Source organism: Spermophilus citellus (assembly GCF_964194105.1).
Source record: "Spermophilus citellus genome assembly, chromosome: 18".
NCBI lineage: Eukaryota > Metazoa > Chordata > Mammalia > Rodentia > Sciuridae > Spermophilus > Spermophilus citellus.
In genome coordinates this window covers 43,860,479-43,874,255 of record NC_138200.1, presented here as the reverse complement: position 1 = coordinate 43,874,255, position 13,777 = coordinate 43,860,479, and the positions used below count along the sequence as shown (strand labels likewise).

At 57.4% G+C, this 13,777-nt stretch overlaps 1 protein-coding gene across 3 annotated transcripts in view; it reads left to right on the top strand.

Annotated features, from left to right (window-relative positions):
- The first annotated feature begins 1,172 nt into the window (after positions 1-1,172).
- Positions 1,173-13,777, top strand: part of CNGB1 (cyclic nucleotide gated channel subunit beta 1) — a 56,948-nt gene continuing 44,343 nt past the window's right edge. The window contains exons 1-5 of one of the 3 annotated variants that reach the window (XM_081273774.1): positions 1,173-1,297; positions 1,558-1,594; positions 6,599-6,758; positions 12,709-12,802; positions 13,350-13,386. In XM_081273774.1, the coding sequence (XP_081129900.1) occupies positions 6,703-6,758; positions 12,709-12,802; positions 13,350-13,386 (187 nt within the window). In that variant the 5' untranslated portion in view covers positions 1,173-1,297; positions 1,558-1,594; positions 6,599-6,702. The remainder of the gene's footprint in view (positions 1,298-1,557; positions 1,595-6,598; positions 6,759-12,708; positions 12,803-13,349; positions 13,387-13,777) is intronic. The other 2 variants (XM_081273773.1, XM_081273775.1) reach the window with 2 other exon arrangements.

The window sequence follows — 13,777 nt, the reverse complement described above, 5'->3', positions numbered from 1 at the left end:
CAGGCTGGAGAAGGCCCTGCCGCAGCCGGTGCTCCCTGGGAACAGCCGGGAGCAGGTCAGTGCTGGGCTCGGGGAGTGGGTCCTGGCCAGTGGGGGATGGGGATCTTGGGAGCTCAGGGAAGGATGGGGTGGTTGGCCTGGTCCCTGGAGGGTGGGGACACCCACCGTGAGAACCCAGGCCCTGCAGCCTGCCTGTCTGAAGCCCATGTTCACTTCACCCAGACCCTTTGTGGCTCTGTGGCCACCGGCTGAGACGTGCTGGCCCAGCCCACTGCCAGGGCCTCACAGTCCTTTGGGAACATGTGGGGAGCAGAGAGGGTGTAGGACTCACAGGTGGCGCCTCCTGGGAGCAGCAAGGAAAGCTTCCCAGTAGAGGTGACCTCCAAGCATGCTCCAAGGCCCAGTGACAAGAGAGGCCTGGAATGTCCTGGGAAGAAGTGGGGTTCACAGGAAACCAGCAGATCCCGTGTGCAAAACTGACAATGTAGGACACCAACGTGGGGGGTGGGGGGGAGCAAGGCCTCTGTCACTGTGTCTTTCCTTCCCCAAGATCCCGGGACCTGGCCTTTCTTTTTGGGGGGACAATTGGACATTTCCATAGAAGCTCTTGTGCTGGGAGTGGAAGCCTAACCTGAGTCCTGGCTGTGTGAGTGTGGCCGCGGCCCTCTCAGGGCTCCATTGTCCCACCTGAGCAAGGAGCGGGCAGTGGCTCACTCCCCAGGGGTGTGAGAAGGCAGGAAAGAATTCTTTAAGCAAAGGCGTGTAGGCCCAAGAGACAGGAAGGCCTGGCCGGCTTCAGGGCCTCTGGGTCACTCAAGGACCCAGCCTGGCTCCTCCAGGCGGATACCTTTGTTGTGCCTGTCTGGGGACACCCTCCCCACCTGCCTCACTGAGCCAAGACTGAACCTCAAAGCTCCTCTCCCAATTCCCTCATGGTCTGTGGGCACAGCAGGGTCCTCTCTGGGCCACCTGAGGCCTACAGAGGCGAGCCAAGGTCACACGTGGCTGGAGTTCCAATTCCATATCCAGGCTCTTGTGGCTTCCAGGCACACCCTGCCCTCTTCCAAGGCTGGTTCCTGTGCGGAGGGAAGTGGGCAGGAAACAGGCGATCCACGCCTCGGGTCTGCAGAGGAAGTGCGACAACCCGGTTTTCCAAGACACACGGGGCTGGGTGGCAATTAGCTGATGTAGATGTCCTCACAGGGTCACAGGGCCCTGGGGAGGAGGCTGGGGAAGTGGGTTCCCCTGGTGAGAGGCCTGGAGGAGCTGGGAGCTTGGAGGCGACCCTCTTGGGAGGGTGGGAGGAGGATCTGACACAGAGGCCAGCGGGTGGGGGTTCCAGGCGAGCCCCACCCTTAGCAAAGGTGGTGAGGGGGGCCCAGGAAGTGGCCCTGGTGGGAGAGGGCTGGAGCAAGGTGGCCTCAGAGGCAGGAGAGCCCAGGCAGGGAAGAGTGGAGTGTCCCAGGAAAAGCCCTGCCTGCTCCTGCGAGGGCCGCAGGGGTGGTTGAAGCGGGGAGGCAGGAGGCAGCCATGGTGACCCCCCTTTTCTCCCCACAGGAGCCTAGCTCCCCGGAGACAGGTGACGCGCAGACCAGTAAGTGCTGCATTTCTGGGTTCTCGTGTACCTCCCAGGAGGGTGGCTTGGTATCCTAGGGTCTGAGTTGGGGGTTAATTGGGGCCTCCTGACCTGGAGCCTAGAGACGCCCTGCAGAGCAGGGCACCATCTCTGTTCAGCGGGTCCAGGTAGCCGGAGCCTGGCAGCGGCTGGAGGCCCCCAGGGCCTGGCTCCTGGCTTCTGTCCAGAGAAAACAGTCCCAAAGTCAAACCAGATGGGCCCTCTTCCTGCTGGCAGACGGCTCTGGTCAGGTGGGGAGAGGGAGAGCGGCGGGCGTCCCTGAGGGAACCAGATCCCATCGGCTGGACCACCCTTGGGCAGGAAGGCTGTCCCTCACCTGCAGCTGGGGTGAGAAGATGTGGGTGCCTTTTTATCCCAGCCCCAAGCCAGGACTGGGCGACAGAGATTGACATCCCTCTGGGTGTGCTGGAAGCCGAATCTGCTCTTGCTTTGCTTCCTGGCCTCTGGCCACGCAGCCATTCACTCATTCACTAAGTAAGTGATGGTGGACAGCCCGCTACCGGCTGGGCCTTTGGGCAGCAACAGCCCCTGTTCTGTCCTGGACATGGGCTCTCTGACCCTAGGTCAGGCTCTCCCAGGGACACTTCCGCTGTGCTGTAATGCTGTGTCCAACCCCAGGGTGAGCTCTCTGAAGCTGGGGATGACCACTGTGGCTTGGGACACAGACAAATGGCTGACTGCAGGGCTTGGGTCTGGTGGACGAACCATGAGAGGTGTTAGGGTTCATGGTGGCCGTGACAGCAACCCAAGGAGCAGCAGAGCCCACCGGCCTCTGGGCAGGATTGGCCCAGTCTCTCATGGAGCCCACGGTCTCCCTGAGCATGAAGAGAAGGGACCTCTATGGCTGTTGGGGAAGGTGGGGGACAAGAGCTCGGAGAACTCAAGGCACCTGCCCAGGGTCACAGAGCAAATATGGTGGGGTAGTAACCGGACTCTGGCTCGACAGCAGCTGCTCAGTCAGGCAAAGTTAAAGGGACCCACACTGTCCCCTGGGGCGCTGGAGCCTGGGCCCCCTCTTGTCTTCCTCTCGCTCCTCTGGGAGGACTCAGGATTCTCAGCCCACTGTAGGCAGGGCCTCCTGCAGTTCCCAGAGTGGGCAGGTGACAGGTGGGCACCAGGCCTAACAATGGGGACAGACACATGTGGGGCCTGGAGCCTGGGCAGGTCCTCCTCCTGGGGCTACCAAAACAAACAACAGATAATTACAATCCAGGGGGCTTAAGGCAACAGTTGGAAAGCCAGAAGTCCAGAATCAAGGCATTGCAGGGTGGGTTTCTTCTGTGCTCTGAGAGAGACATTGTCCCTCCTCTTCCTGGCCTCAGGGGCTGCAGGCCACGCCTGGGCTCCTTGGCTTCCAGCTGACCCCCCCGACCCTGCGTGAGTGTCCACGTGGACTTGCTCTGTGTCTTGCTCTGTGTCTGCTCTGTGTCCGCTTTCCTTTGCAAGGATGTCAGGTACTGGATTTAGGGGCCACCCTAAATCCAGGATGATCGCCTCTTGAGATCCTTAATCAGGTCTGCAGAGACCCTGTTTCCAAATAAGGTCACATTCACAGGTAATAGGATTAGAACTTGAACTTATCATTTTGGGGGGAACACTATCAACCCTCTACATGGGGAAGGAGCTTCCTCTCCTCCCCGCTCTGTCCCCAGCTTTCCCTTCCATCTATCCGTCCGTCTGTCCGTGCCCTCTGTCTGCCCCCAGCTGCCTATCCTACTGACTCCTCCTTTGTTTCAGGGGTGGCGGCAGCTGGAGGCCTCTGAGACAAGGGAGAAGGGGATCTGGGAGAGCACAGATGGACAGACGGATGGATGGATGGAAGGGAAGAAGGACGCCCGGAGGAGAAGACGTTCAGGGGGTGGAGGGCGGGAGGTGGCCATGGACCCCTCCCTGCGGGGTCAGTGAGCCGCTGGCCCTCCCCTACGCTCCCAGGCAGGGCAAGGAGAGCCAGAGTCTGCCCCACCAGCTCCCCAGCCGCCTCCTCTCAGGACACCTGGCAAGGGAGTGGGACCCAGGCCAACTCAAGGGGAAAGTCGGCCAGGGGCAGCCTGAGAGATTCAGGCTAGACAGCAGGGGGACTTCCTCAGTGGGAGGCGATGGAAAGCCCTCTGAGAAGACCCTTCCACAGCCCCGTGTGGCACTGGCTCTGTCTGAACCCCCATGGGACACACTTTTCCCAGAAGTGATTTCCTAAGGCCTGGCCACTTTGTCTCTCTGGGCAGGCCGGGGGACAGTGACATTGAAATCAACATTAAACATGCCTGACGAGCACCTCAGCCCTGTGGTGGCCGATGTTATTGCCTAGGGTCAGGCTGCAGCACAGTGGTTAGATTTTAAAAGTGGGTGGGCCGAGAGGGCTGTGGCCTGTGGGTCTTGGGGTTCAGGAGGAATTAGCTAGGGGTCCTGGGGTCCCAGGTGACCCATAGACGTCTTTGTTTGGGCCAACGGTAATTTGAAAAATTAGAATCAGTTGCCAGCATTTACTATTCAGGTGACTTTATGTAGAATGTCTGGCTTCCCTGCCACCCTGGGAGACTCTGGGTAGGTGGCAGCTGTCCCTTCTTGTATCCTCCTTTTGAGACCCCCGATGGCTCACACTGACAGTGAGGAGAGGGCCACCCAGGAGAGGGAATAAAGGGAGGAAAAGCTAGAGGTACGAGGGGGAGGCTGCGTGGGTCCCCGGGGTGGGGTGTGACACCCGGCCATCTGTAGCCCACAGTCCTTCATGGTTAAGCAGGATAGTTGGGCCTCACTTTAGGTGAGCTAGATTATAGGCAGTGGGGAGCCATTGAGTGTGGTTGAGCAGAGGAGTGACTTCCCAGAGATTACTCTGGGGCTGAGCAAGCAACTGGAGGCATCGCGGAGCAACTGGGGGCAACTCTGAAGAGTGTCCCACCCTCAGACCCCATGACTAGAATAGTGGCCTCAGAATCTGCCTTTTCAAGAGGCACCCCCACCCATGATTCTGGTGATGAGGGACGGCTGCAAGCCTACTTTGAGGAATTTCCAGTGAGTGAAAGTTCAGTGCTTTGGGGCCAGAGCGGAGAGGTGGGCTGGACTAGGGAGAGGCTGAGGGAGCGGGGACCATGGCCCCAGCTCTGCCAGTGACCCAGGTGCATGGGACCCGGTGGGGGCTTGCCCTGGATCCCATGCACCTGGCCTCCCAGATCCTGGAAGCAGGAGCGCTTTCTTGGGTGGGGCTGCTGGCCTTCCTGGCCTGGGTCGGAATGTCCTGAGGGTGGAGAGGTCACCGGCCACGAGGTGGGGTGCCCAGAGGGAATCCAGGGGCGAAGCTTTACCGCAGACAGGGCAGCCTGGGCTCCTGGGTGGGGCCCTGGGAGGTGGGGAGCCTGCAGGGAGGGGCACACTCCAATCCCTTCCCTTCCTGGCCGGTGGCCGTGGGCACCACCTTCTTAGAGTTGTCACATCCTTGGCTATAAACTAGGGACAGTCTGGGGCAGGCCTTAAAGGAAAGAGGGAATGTCAGGGATCGCTCCCTCCTACAGCACCAGCCAGGCGGGGACGGGTGCTTCCAAGACAGTGGCCAGGGCCCCACTGAGGCTCTCCTGGTGCATATTTACCACCTGGGATGGCGTGCTAGGGACGCAGGCATCAGGAGACCTGAGTCTGCCTCTAACTTCCTGTGTGACCTTGGACAAGTAGGCCAGCCTCTTTGGGCTGGCTGTTTGGGCTATAAAATGAGGAGAGTGCTGTTCTCTTTGGGATGCTGTGACAGCTAACAAGCTCTTAGGCCAGGGGGTGTTGTCCTCTGTCTCCTACAGTGCTCGGGCAGGAACCTGTCCCCCAGGGGACTCCTGGAGTACAAAGTCCAGGAGCTACTGCAGAGACGGGTCGTGCAGGGTGCGTGCGGGGGCTTCCCTAGGGACACACAGGTGCTTTCTCTGTTTGATGGGGATAATATCTGTACCCGGAAGCTGGGAATCCCAACCCTGGCCCATGCAAAGCACCCCATAAAAGAAAGTGATAATTTTTGTTTCAGTTTGCTCATCTGTAAGATGGAGAATCAAATACAAAAGAGAGGAAATAAAATAAAAATCATTCTTCCCACCTCAAGAGGTTGTGTGAGCACTAATGGAATGAACCCAGGTCCTCTCTGAACACAGGCCTGACCCCCGGGAGTACTCAGGAATGCCGCTGCTGTTACTATTACTGTTATTGTTGTTGTTTGCTGTACCATGAGCAATAACTTCCAAAATCACAGGATAAGACTTGGAGCCAGCTTTCATTTAAAGTCACCATGACTAATTCACGCTCAGCTTGAGGGCCATAAAGACCCCTGGAGCTTTTTCAGAACACCTGATATCCCTGGAGTCTCCCCCGTTCTCCTAGACACCTACCTGGGGTGGGATTCTGATGAGCCTCCCCTGTACCCACTTCGACCAACCTCACAGGTCTACCGCGTTCGCACGGTCAGGAATCCAAGTGCATGGAGAGATGTTTAAAATGACAGATTCCTGCGATTCTCCGCCCCTCAGCAAAGTTGAGTTCCCGTGGGGAGGCAGTTTCTAGACCCAGGAGGAAGGGGAGGGATCAAGTGCTGGGCATCCAGCCGGCAGCGGTGGGCAGGCTCACTCTGCATCCCTGGGGACCGTCTGGGCTGCCCTGCACGGAGGTGGCAAGGCGGACCCCACACCTACGTCAACGCTCTGGTTGGAAGTATTCTTTCTGCAAAGAAAACAAGCTGATCAGCCATTGTCAAAGCTCTGCCGCAAGAGAAAAAAGTGTGGGGGGGGAAGTGAAGGGTGCCCGGCCAACGGTCAGGCTTCAACTCGCTTGAGCGCGGATGCGGTGGAACCAGTCCCACCGGCCACAGCGCATTTCCCTGGACTCGTTCAGGAGCTGAAGTGCTACTGGAGACGGCCAGGCTCCTGCCTGGGCTCCCTGAGACTCCTGGGTCCCCTGCAGGAGTCTCACAGGTGGCTTCTCCTGTGTCCCCTGCAGTTGGCATCCTGGCCACGCAGCCACAGGAGCCCGACCTCATCCTAGAAGATGTTGACTCTCACTGGGAGGATGCCCAGCAGGACTGCAGCTCCAGCCCCCAGGAGATGGAGAGGCTTCCAGCTCATGGGAAAGAGAACAAGGCTGTGGTGGAGACGCCCAGGTGGGAGCCCGAGGATTCCCCCGAAAGAGCCAGTTCTCGTTTGAGAAGGTAGCAGGCGTGCCGTGCCGAATCCCCAGGTCCAAGAGGCCACAGAGCCACAGCCAAGCCCGGCCCACATCCCATAGGTCACACCTGGCTCTTTATTTTGGGGTACTGGGAATTGAACCCAGGGATGCTCTACCTCTGAGCCACAACCCCACACCTTTTCATTTTTTATTTGAGATAAGGTCTTGCTAAGTTGCTGAGGCTGACCTCGAAATTGCAATCCTCCTGCCTCAGTCCCCAAGTCACAGGGATTGCAGGCATGAACCGTGTTCTGATGCCCGTTCCAGACACAGTCTGGGCATATCCATGCTCTCATCCCCCTCTCTATTCTTTTTTGTGGGGGGTGGGGCTGAAAGGAAATCTAGCCCATGTAACTTGTCAGCCCCTTGCTGCATTCATCCAATAACATACTTTGAGGGCCTTCCTCAGTCAGTAGGTGGAAATCATCCTTATCGTTTTTACAGCTCTGTAGGGTTCCATTCTTGAGTATCTATGATTTATTTAACCTGCCCACCACTGATGGACGTTTATGTTGTGTGTTGTCCGCTTTCTGTTACTCTAACAACATGCCTGAGATAATCGACTTAGGTAGAGAGAGAAGGTTTATGTGGGGGCTCGTGATTTTGGAGGTTTCTGTCTATGGTTGGTTGGTCCCCTCATCATGGCAGGAGTGTGTAGTAGATCAAAAGCCTTCACTTCATGGCAGAGAAGAAAGAGGGAGAAAGAGGAAGGGGCTAGGGTCCCACTGTCCCCTTCAAAGGCATGTCCCCAGAGATCTAAAGACTTCTCACTAGGTCCTATCTTTTAAAGGTTCCACCATCCAATTGGGCCACTCTGGGGACCAAGCCTTTAGCATGGGCCTTTGAGGGATCCAAGTGCAGCCAACACCCTTGTAGGTGTGCGCCTCTTTGACCCTCATGGGCACAGCCACAGGAGGGTTTCCAGAGGGAGCTCCTGGGCCACTAACAGTGCCTGGTACACAGTAGGCACTAAATAAATGGACTAATAGAAGAGATGAATGCATGCGTGGACCGTGCAGTGGGCTCCCCTCTTATTAACACATCCAAGACTGTCCCCCGCCCCCAACGATCCCATGTTGTCTCGACACCTTCTAAGGCTGCCCGAGGTCTCCTCTGTTGTCCACTGGGGGCCGAATCCTCATCTGCATCTACACAGATTTCAACCCAAGGACTCAGTCCAGGTAAACGTTTACAGATGGAGCTGAGAAAGGAGCGCTGGGAGGGGCGGGCTCGACAGCAGTGGGGACAGACAGAGGGACGATGGCTGGGGGAGTGGACACTGGAGCAGGGGAGGAGCGGGAAGTGGGTCATGGAGGAGATGCCCCAGGAGTGAGCGGGGAGACAGGAGGGGCCCCAGGGCCAGATTAGAGGGCAGGGAGGTGACCAAGAGCCGGGAAGCACCCACCCGGGAGGGGAGAGGGTGACGCCCCCCTCCCTGAGCTGTCCCTCTGACCTTGGCCGGTCTTTGCCATCAGAAATGCCACTGTGCATCATTAACAAAGTGACCTGGGGAGTGGCCTCCCAGCTCCATGGCTGTGGGGTGGGGACTGCCAGCAGGTCCCTGCAGAGGGTGCACAGGGCCAGCTGCCAGATGGGTGTGGTGGGGCCTCACCTGGAATAGTGCCCTGCTGGTGGTTACTGGGGCTCTTGTCGCCACAGAGGTCACTTTTAGTCCCAGTCAGGAAACAGTTAAACCAAGAGGCCAGCACAGGATTTCGGAGCTGGATGCTGGGGGTCCTCAGCTCCTGGTCCACCCTGGCTCAGTTCTTCCAACTTTGGCAGGAAGCCACCCAAACTCTACTTGCTTACCTCCAATGATGGGGGGGCTCATAACCTCTTGAAGGCCGTCCACTCATCCGCAGGCGTCTCTGACTTGTGAACTTAGTTTTCTACAAACACTAAGCCTGCTTCCCTAATTCTGTGTTCTGGGTCCCTGCCACAGTTACCCCACCCCACGAGGTGGGGACCACGGTGCCGTCGAGCTTGGTCACTGCAGACTGCTTTGTCCCGTGCCTTCAACCTGCCTCTAGGAAGAGTTCATAGCTCCAGGCCACTCCCCGGCTACACCTGTGCACCTAACAGATAGGTCCCAAAGTCCCTTTATTGCCACTGCTCTTGAGCCAAAATGACCCTTAAAGGCCAGTGATAAACTGCTTTCCACGTGCCCACGCTCTAGCGGTACACACGTTCTCAGAACATGGTACACACAGACGCCCGGGCCGGGCAGTCCATGCATCTACATGTACAGGAATGCACGCGCAGCCCACCCACACGCACATGTGCCCAAATGCCCACCCAGAGTTTTAAACTCAGGGAACTTTTGAGCCCCAGACCCAGGGAGGGACCAGATGCTGTGGTGATAGAGCAAGTGATCCCAGGCCAGAGCCAGAGCCAGCAGAGCAGGGCTGTTGCTGTCTGGGGAAGGATGCTCTTGGCCACTCTGCAGAGGCACAGGTTACTGATGACGCCAGGGCCCTGGTAACGCAGATGGTTACCTAGCAACCCCATCTCTGCAGGCAACAGCTCAGCTTTTCCTAGCAACTGTGGCCTTTTGGTCCCCACATGGCCTCTCTGGGGACGTTTCTGCAGAGTTCCCTGCACATCCCCTCGATCTGATCGGAGGCAGGAGGACTGGTGGCTCAGCTGCCATTTGAGCCGCTCTGGCTTGGACGCTGGACTCCTGGCTGGGCCAGGGCTCTCTAGGCTCCACGCATGCTCCAACCCCAGGCTCGGGGTGAAGGGCACAGCCTCCAACTGAACCGCGCCATGGGCACCCGTGCTGGCAAAGACCGAGAGACCCAAGTAGGTGGCTGCTTGTGCCCGAGGGCTCCCTTCCCTCCTTCCTTGGTGGCTGGGATTTCAGGGGAAGAGCATGCTGCAGGTGACATGAGGACCCTGTGTTGGGGACACAGCCTGCTGGGGCAGTTGAGGGAGGAGTGGACTGGCAAGCCCTTGTGAGCTGGCTGCCGCTAGCTGGGACCTGGGAGGCCTTCTGAGAAGCCCACCTTGACCAATCTCGGTTCCTTTTCTCAGGGATCCCCGAGGCTTGAGAACTCTCTGGAAGTTGTTAGGATGTTGCTTCTGGGCTGGGAAAGTGGGAACCTTGGCAGGTACCAGGCACACTATGGAGTAGGGACGGTGTGACTTGGGTACAAGGACCACCCCCAACAGCCCTTGGTGATAATGGGCACAGACACCATTGGGCACATTGGTTCGTGGATAACTGAGGCTATCTTTTCAAAACATTTCCCAGTCCTTGTGGGTGACTTCATGGCCCTGCCGACCACCACCTCCTTGGGATGAATGATAGCAATGACAAGAATAGTAATAGAAATAGCTGTCATTTGACTGGTAATATTTTTCCACGCTAGACCGAGCTGAGACTGTCAGAATGGCAGATTCTATCACTAATCTCAATTCAGAGATGGGGAACTGAGGCTCAGAGATGGTGCCCTGCATGCCCAGGGCTGGCCCACCAGGAAGCCCAGAGCTGGGGTTCTGTCCCCAGTCAGGCTGGCTCCAGAGTGAACACAGAGCCTTGTACTTTGGGCCAAGGAAAACCACTTTCTGTGTTTAGAGGTGAAAGATCCAAAAAAATCCCAAGAACCGCTCTGACAGTCTCTTTTCCACGAGGTCCTCACTGGCCCTTCTGACCTCTTCAAGTAAGTCAGGCTGCACAGGCCAGGCGAGTCCTGCCCATTGGATAGATGAGCAGACAGAGGCAGCCCCGGGGCTTCCAGGTGACTTGCCCAAGGCCAGACAGTGATTTCCTGGCCTGATAATGGAAAGAACAGGACCTCAGGATGCCTCTAGCTGGGACAGGGGTGGCCCATATCCAGGGCCTTTCAGAGAAGGGTCCTGTATCTGTTTGGGGAGGGAGAAGCCGGTCCCACCCCTGGGCAGCAGAGGTCCGTAGCTCACCAGCCGTGCAAGGCCATGGTTTGTGTAGTAGGCGCCGTGCCCACGGATCTCAGGGATCCGTGAGAATGTTTCTTTTTTTTCCTGTTTTCTGCAGGGCTGAGGCTCCAACCCAGCGCTTCCTGGGTGCTCGTTCTCCCTCTGAGAAATACAGCAGCCCTGAGAATGTTTTAATTTCTTTTAAAATCAGATCCCCCCCCCACAAGGGCTTTGAGATAGCAGAAAGATGGTGCAAGATATAATATTAACATACTAATCTCATATGATCACAGTCATAAAACCAGAGTTTATAATAGAGTTTTTGGGGATAAGGGGCTGAAAGCTGATGTGCTCAGGACCTGTCGAAGCCATGACATGGCCTGCTCTTATGACTTGAATCTCTACCAAAAAATCAGTTTTGTGCTGGGCAAGGTGGGGAGCCTTACCCTGAGAGTTGAGGTCCTTACAATGGAAATGTCTACACAGAGAAGGAAAATAAAGTGAGTCAGGTGCTTGTGCCATTCAAACCCTGGGTCTTACTCCTTCATGTCACATGGGGCCATGTCGCTGCTCAGAGGTGGGCAGCAGAACTGAGTGGTAAGCACCTGGCTTTGGGGGCAGAGACACCTGTGTCTTTTCCAGGCTCCCCACCCCCCTTACAGGCTGTGTGACCCTGGACCAGCCATCGAACCTCTCTGAGCCTCAACTTTCTGAGCTGGAATGGTCTTAGCCACAGCCCTGGTCTCTCAGGATTGTTTACACGAAAAGTCGGGAGACACTGTATGTGGAGTGCCTGGCACAGGGCCTGGCCCGTGGCCCACAGGGGCTGTTGTGGCACTGTGACCTTGGGCTGATTCCTGCTCCCAGGTGGCTGGATTCAAACCCACTCGGCCATACTCCTGTCCCCACCTCCTCAGCCCCCTTGAAAAGGCTGAGATGAGGCCCCAGGGGTAGAGGAAGGTGAACCCAGGTTTTCTGGGTGGCGGACACCCCAGAGCATCTTAAATAAGCCTCTTGGGGACAGGGAACCAAGGGCTGGGACAGGGCTATTCAGAAGCGCAACTAATTCTAACTACAAAAGTCACATTAGCCCCCAGTTCTAAGACAGCCTGTAACCCAGAGGTCATACTTAGACTTCTAAGGGCCTGATTTTGCCTGGAGAAAGGTTCTTTTTAAAATATCTACATATCAATATTCAAATTAATCTGAATTAATTATTGGCATCTAAATATCAGGAAATTCTACCTTCAAAATGTATAGTTCAGGCTTCTCTTGAAAACGGCAAGATCCATTCCCAGTAGAGGGGGGTCGCCATCTGCAGATGGATATGGGTCTCTCACTTGCCATGGTCCTCCCTGCCCCATGCTGCTCTCTGACCCTGTCACTCATGTGTGCCTGCTACCTGGGTCAGTGACCACTGAGAGCTTTGACAGTGGCAGTGTGACTCTGATCTCACAGCATAGGAACATCCAGGGCCTAGAGGTGAGGTTCATGTGGTTTGTGAAAATTTGCTGTGTGATTTTGCCCGGGTGAACTCAACTCTCTGGTCCTTGCTTTTCTTATGTTCCCTGCTCTGCCTGGACACTAAGATTGCCTGGAGACTCACAGGGCAATCCTGGGCATGCATTCTGAACATCACACAGTGCCTCCCTCCACCCATACCCCAAGGGACATCTCCTCTCTCCCTCCTCTGTGCTTCTCTTGCCACATGCCGTCCTGGCTTCCTGTTCCTGGTTTTAAAATCCTCATCCTTGAGCCCAGCTTGCAGGCCACCTGCTCCAGGAAGCCCTCCTTCCCAGAAGAGGTGTGGCTTGTCCTGGGTCTCAAACAGAGTGATGGTCAGCAGGACACTGCCCTGGGAATCTGATGAGGACAAGGCCTGGTCTTGACCATTCTGTCCCCAACCCCTGGCCCAGAGCTTCGGCCCCAGCAGGGCTTGGGAACTGGTGAGCGCTCCTAACCCCATCCTCCGCACACCCCCCCCCCAGCCCCAGTGTCCGGCTGGATAGCTCCTGGCTGGTGCAGTCCAGTGTGGATCCGAGCAGAGGAGGTGGGAAGCAGCCCCCGAAGGCCTCATTCCAGGTACGGAGAACCCCTGAGGCCTGGGCAGGGTGGAGGGGAGAGAGTGGAGGGCCCCACTCAGGTGTCAGGAAGGACCTTGGCCGTGGGTGGGGTCGGGTGGAGCTGGGCTCAAATTCCCACCTGGTTCACCTTGCTATGTGGCCTCCGTGGCCACCTGCGTAAAACGCCTCCTTGGGATTGTAGGAGGATCCAAAAGTGCTTGTACCCTCTGCAAGGTGTGCTGTCCGGGGTGGGGCTTCCAGTGGGGTCTGCTTTGGTTGATTTGTGCCCATAAGAACAGGATGCGTGTGTGTGGGGGGGTGGCTCCTCTCGGCACACATGACAAGTCCCTGAGTCAGGGCCTGGGGCTTCCTGTGTACTGTGGACTCCTCAGGTTCTAGCCACCTGTCTGGATGCCCCAGGAGACGGGCCAGCAGGGCCTGCCTGCCTGGGCAGGGCGAGAGTAGAATGGGGGGCCACGAGGACCCCTAAAGATGTCCTGAGCGGGCCGTTCGGACAGAGGCCGGGAGCGGGTGGTCCCAGCACTGCCCTCACTGTATCTTTGCAGGGGCTGCAGGAGGAGGCGGTGGCCGCCAGCTCAGCAGGTAGGTGGTGGTGGAGGTGACTGCGTGGAGTGTCGGTGTCCTCTCAGGCTGGGGGGGGGGGGTCTCTCCGCCTGTCCCTCCACCTCCTTCCAAGTTGTTGCCCCACCGTGCCCCCTCAGCAAAGCCCATCCCGCGAGTTTTGGGGCCACATTGTCATGGCCAGATGACGTCTTTCAAAGGTCCTAAGACAGTGGCAGGGAGGACCCAGGACTCCAGGCCGGGCTACGGAAGCCCTAGCCCCCACCCTCCGCCCCTGCCACTGCCTCTCGGGGGAGTGTAGCTGTGGGTCCCACCCAGCCAGGGTTCAGCTCAGACACCGCATAATGTAAGTGAGGGACCGTGGGGCCGGACGGAGCCTGCAAATGGTGCTCCCAGACCCTGGGTCTCAGGG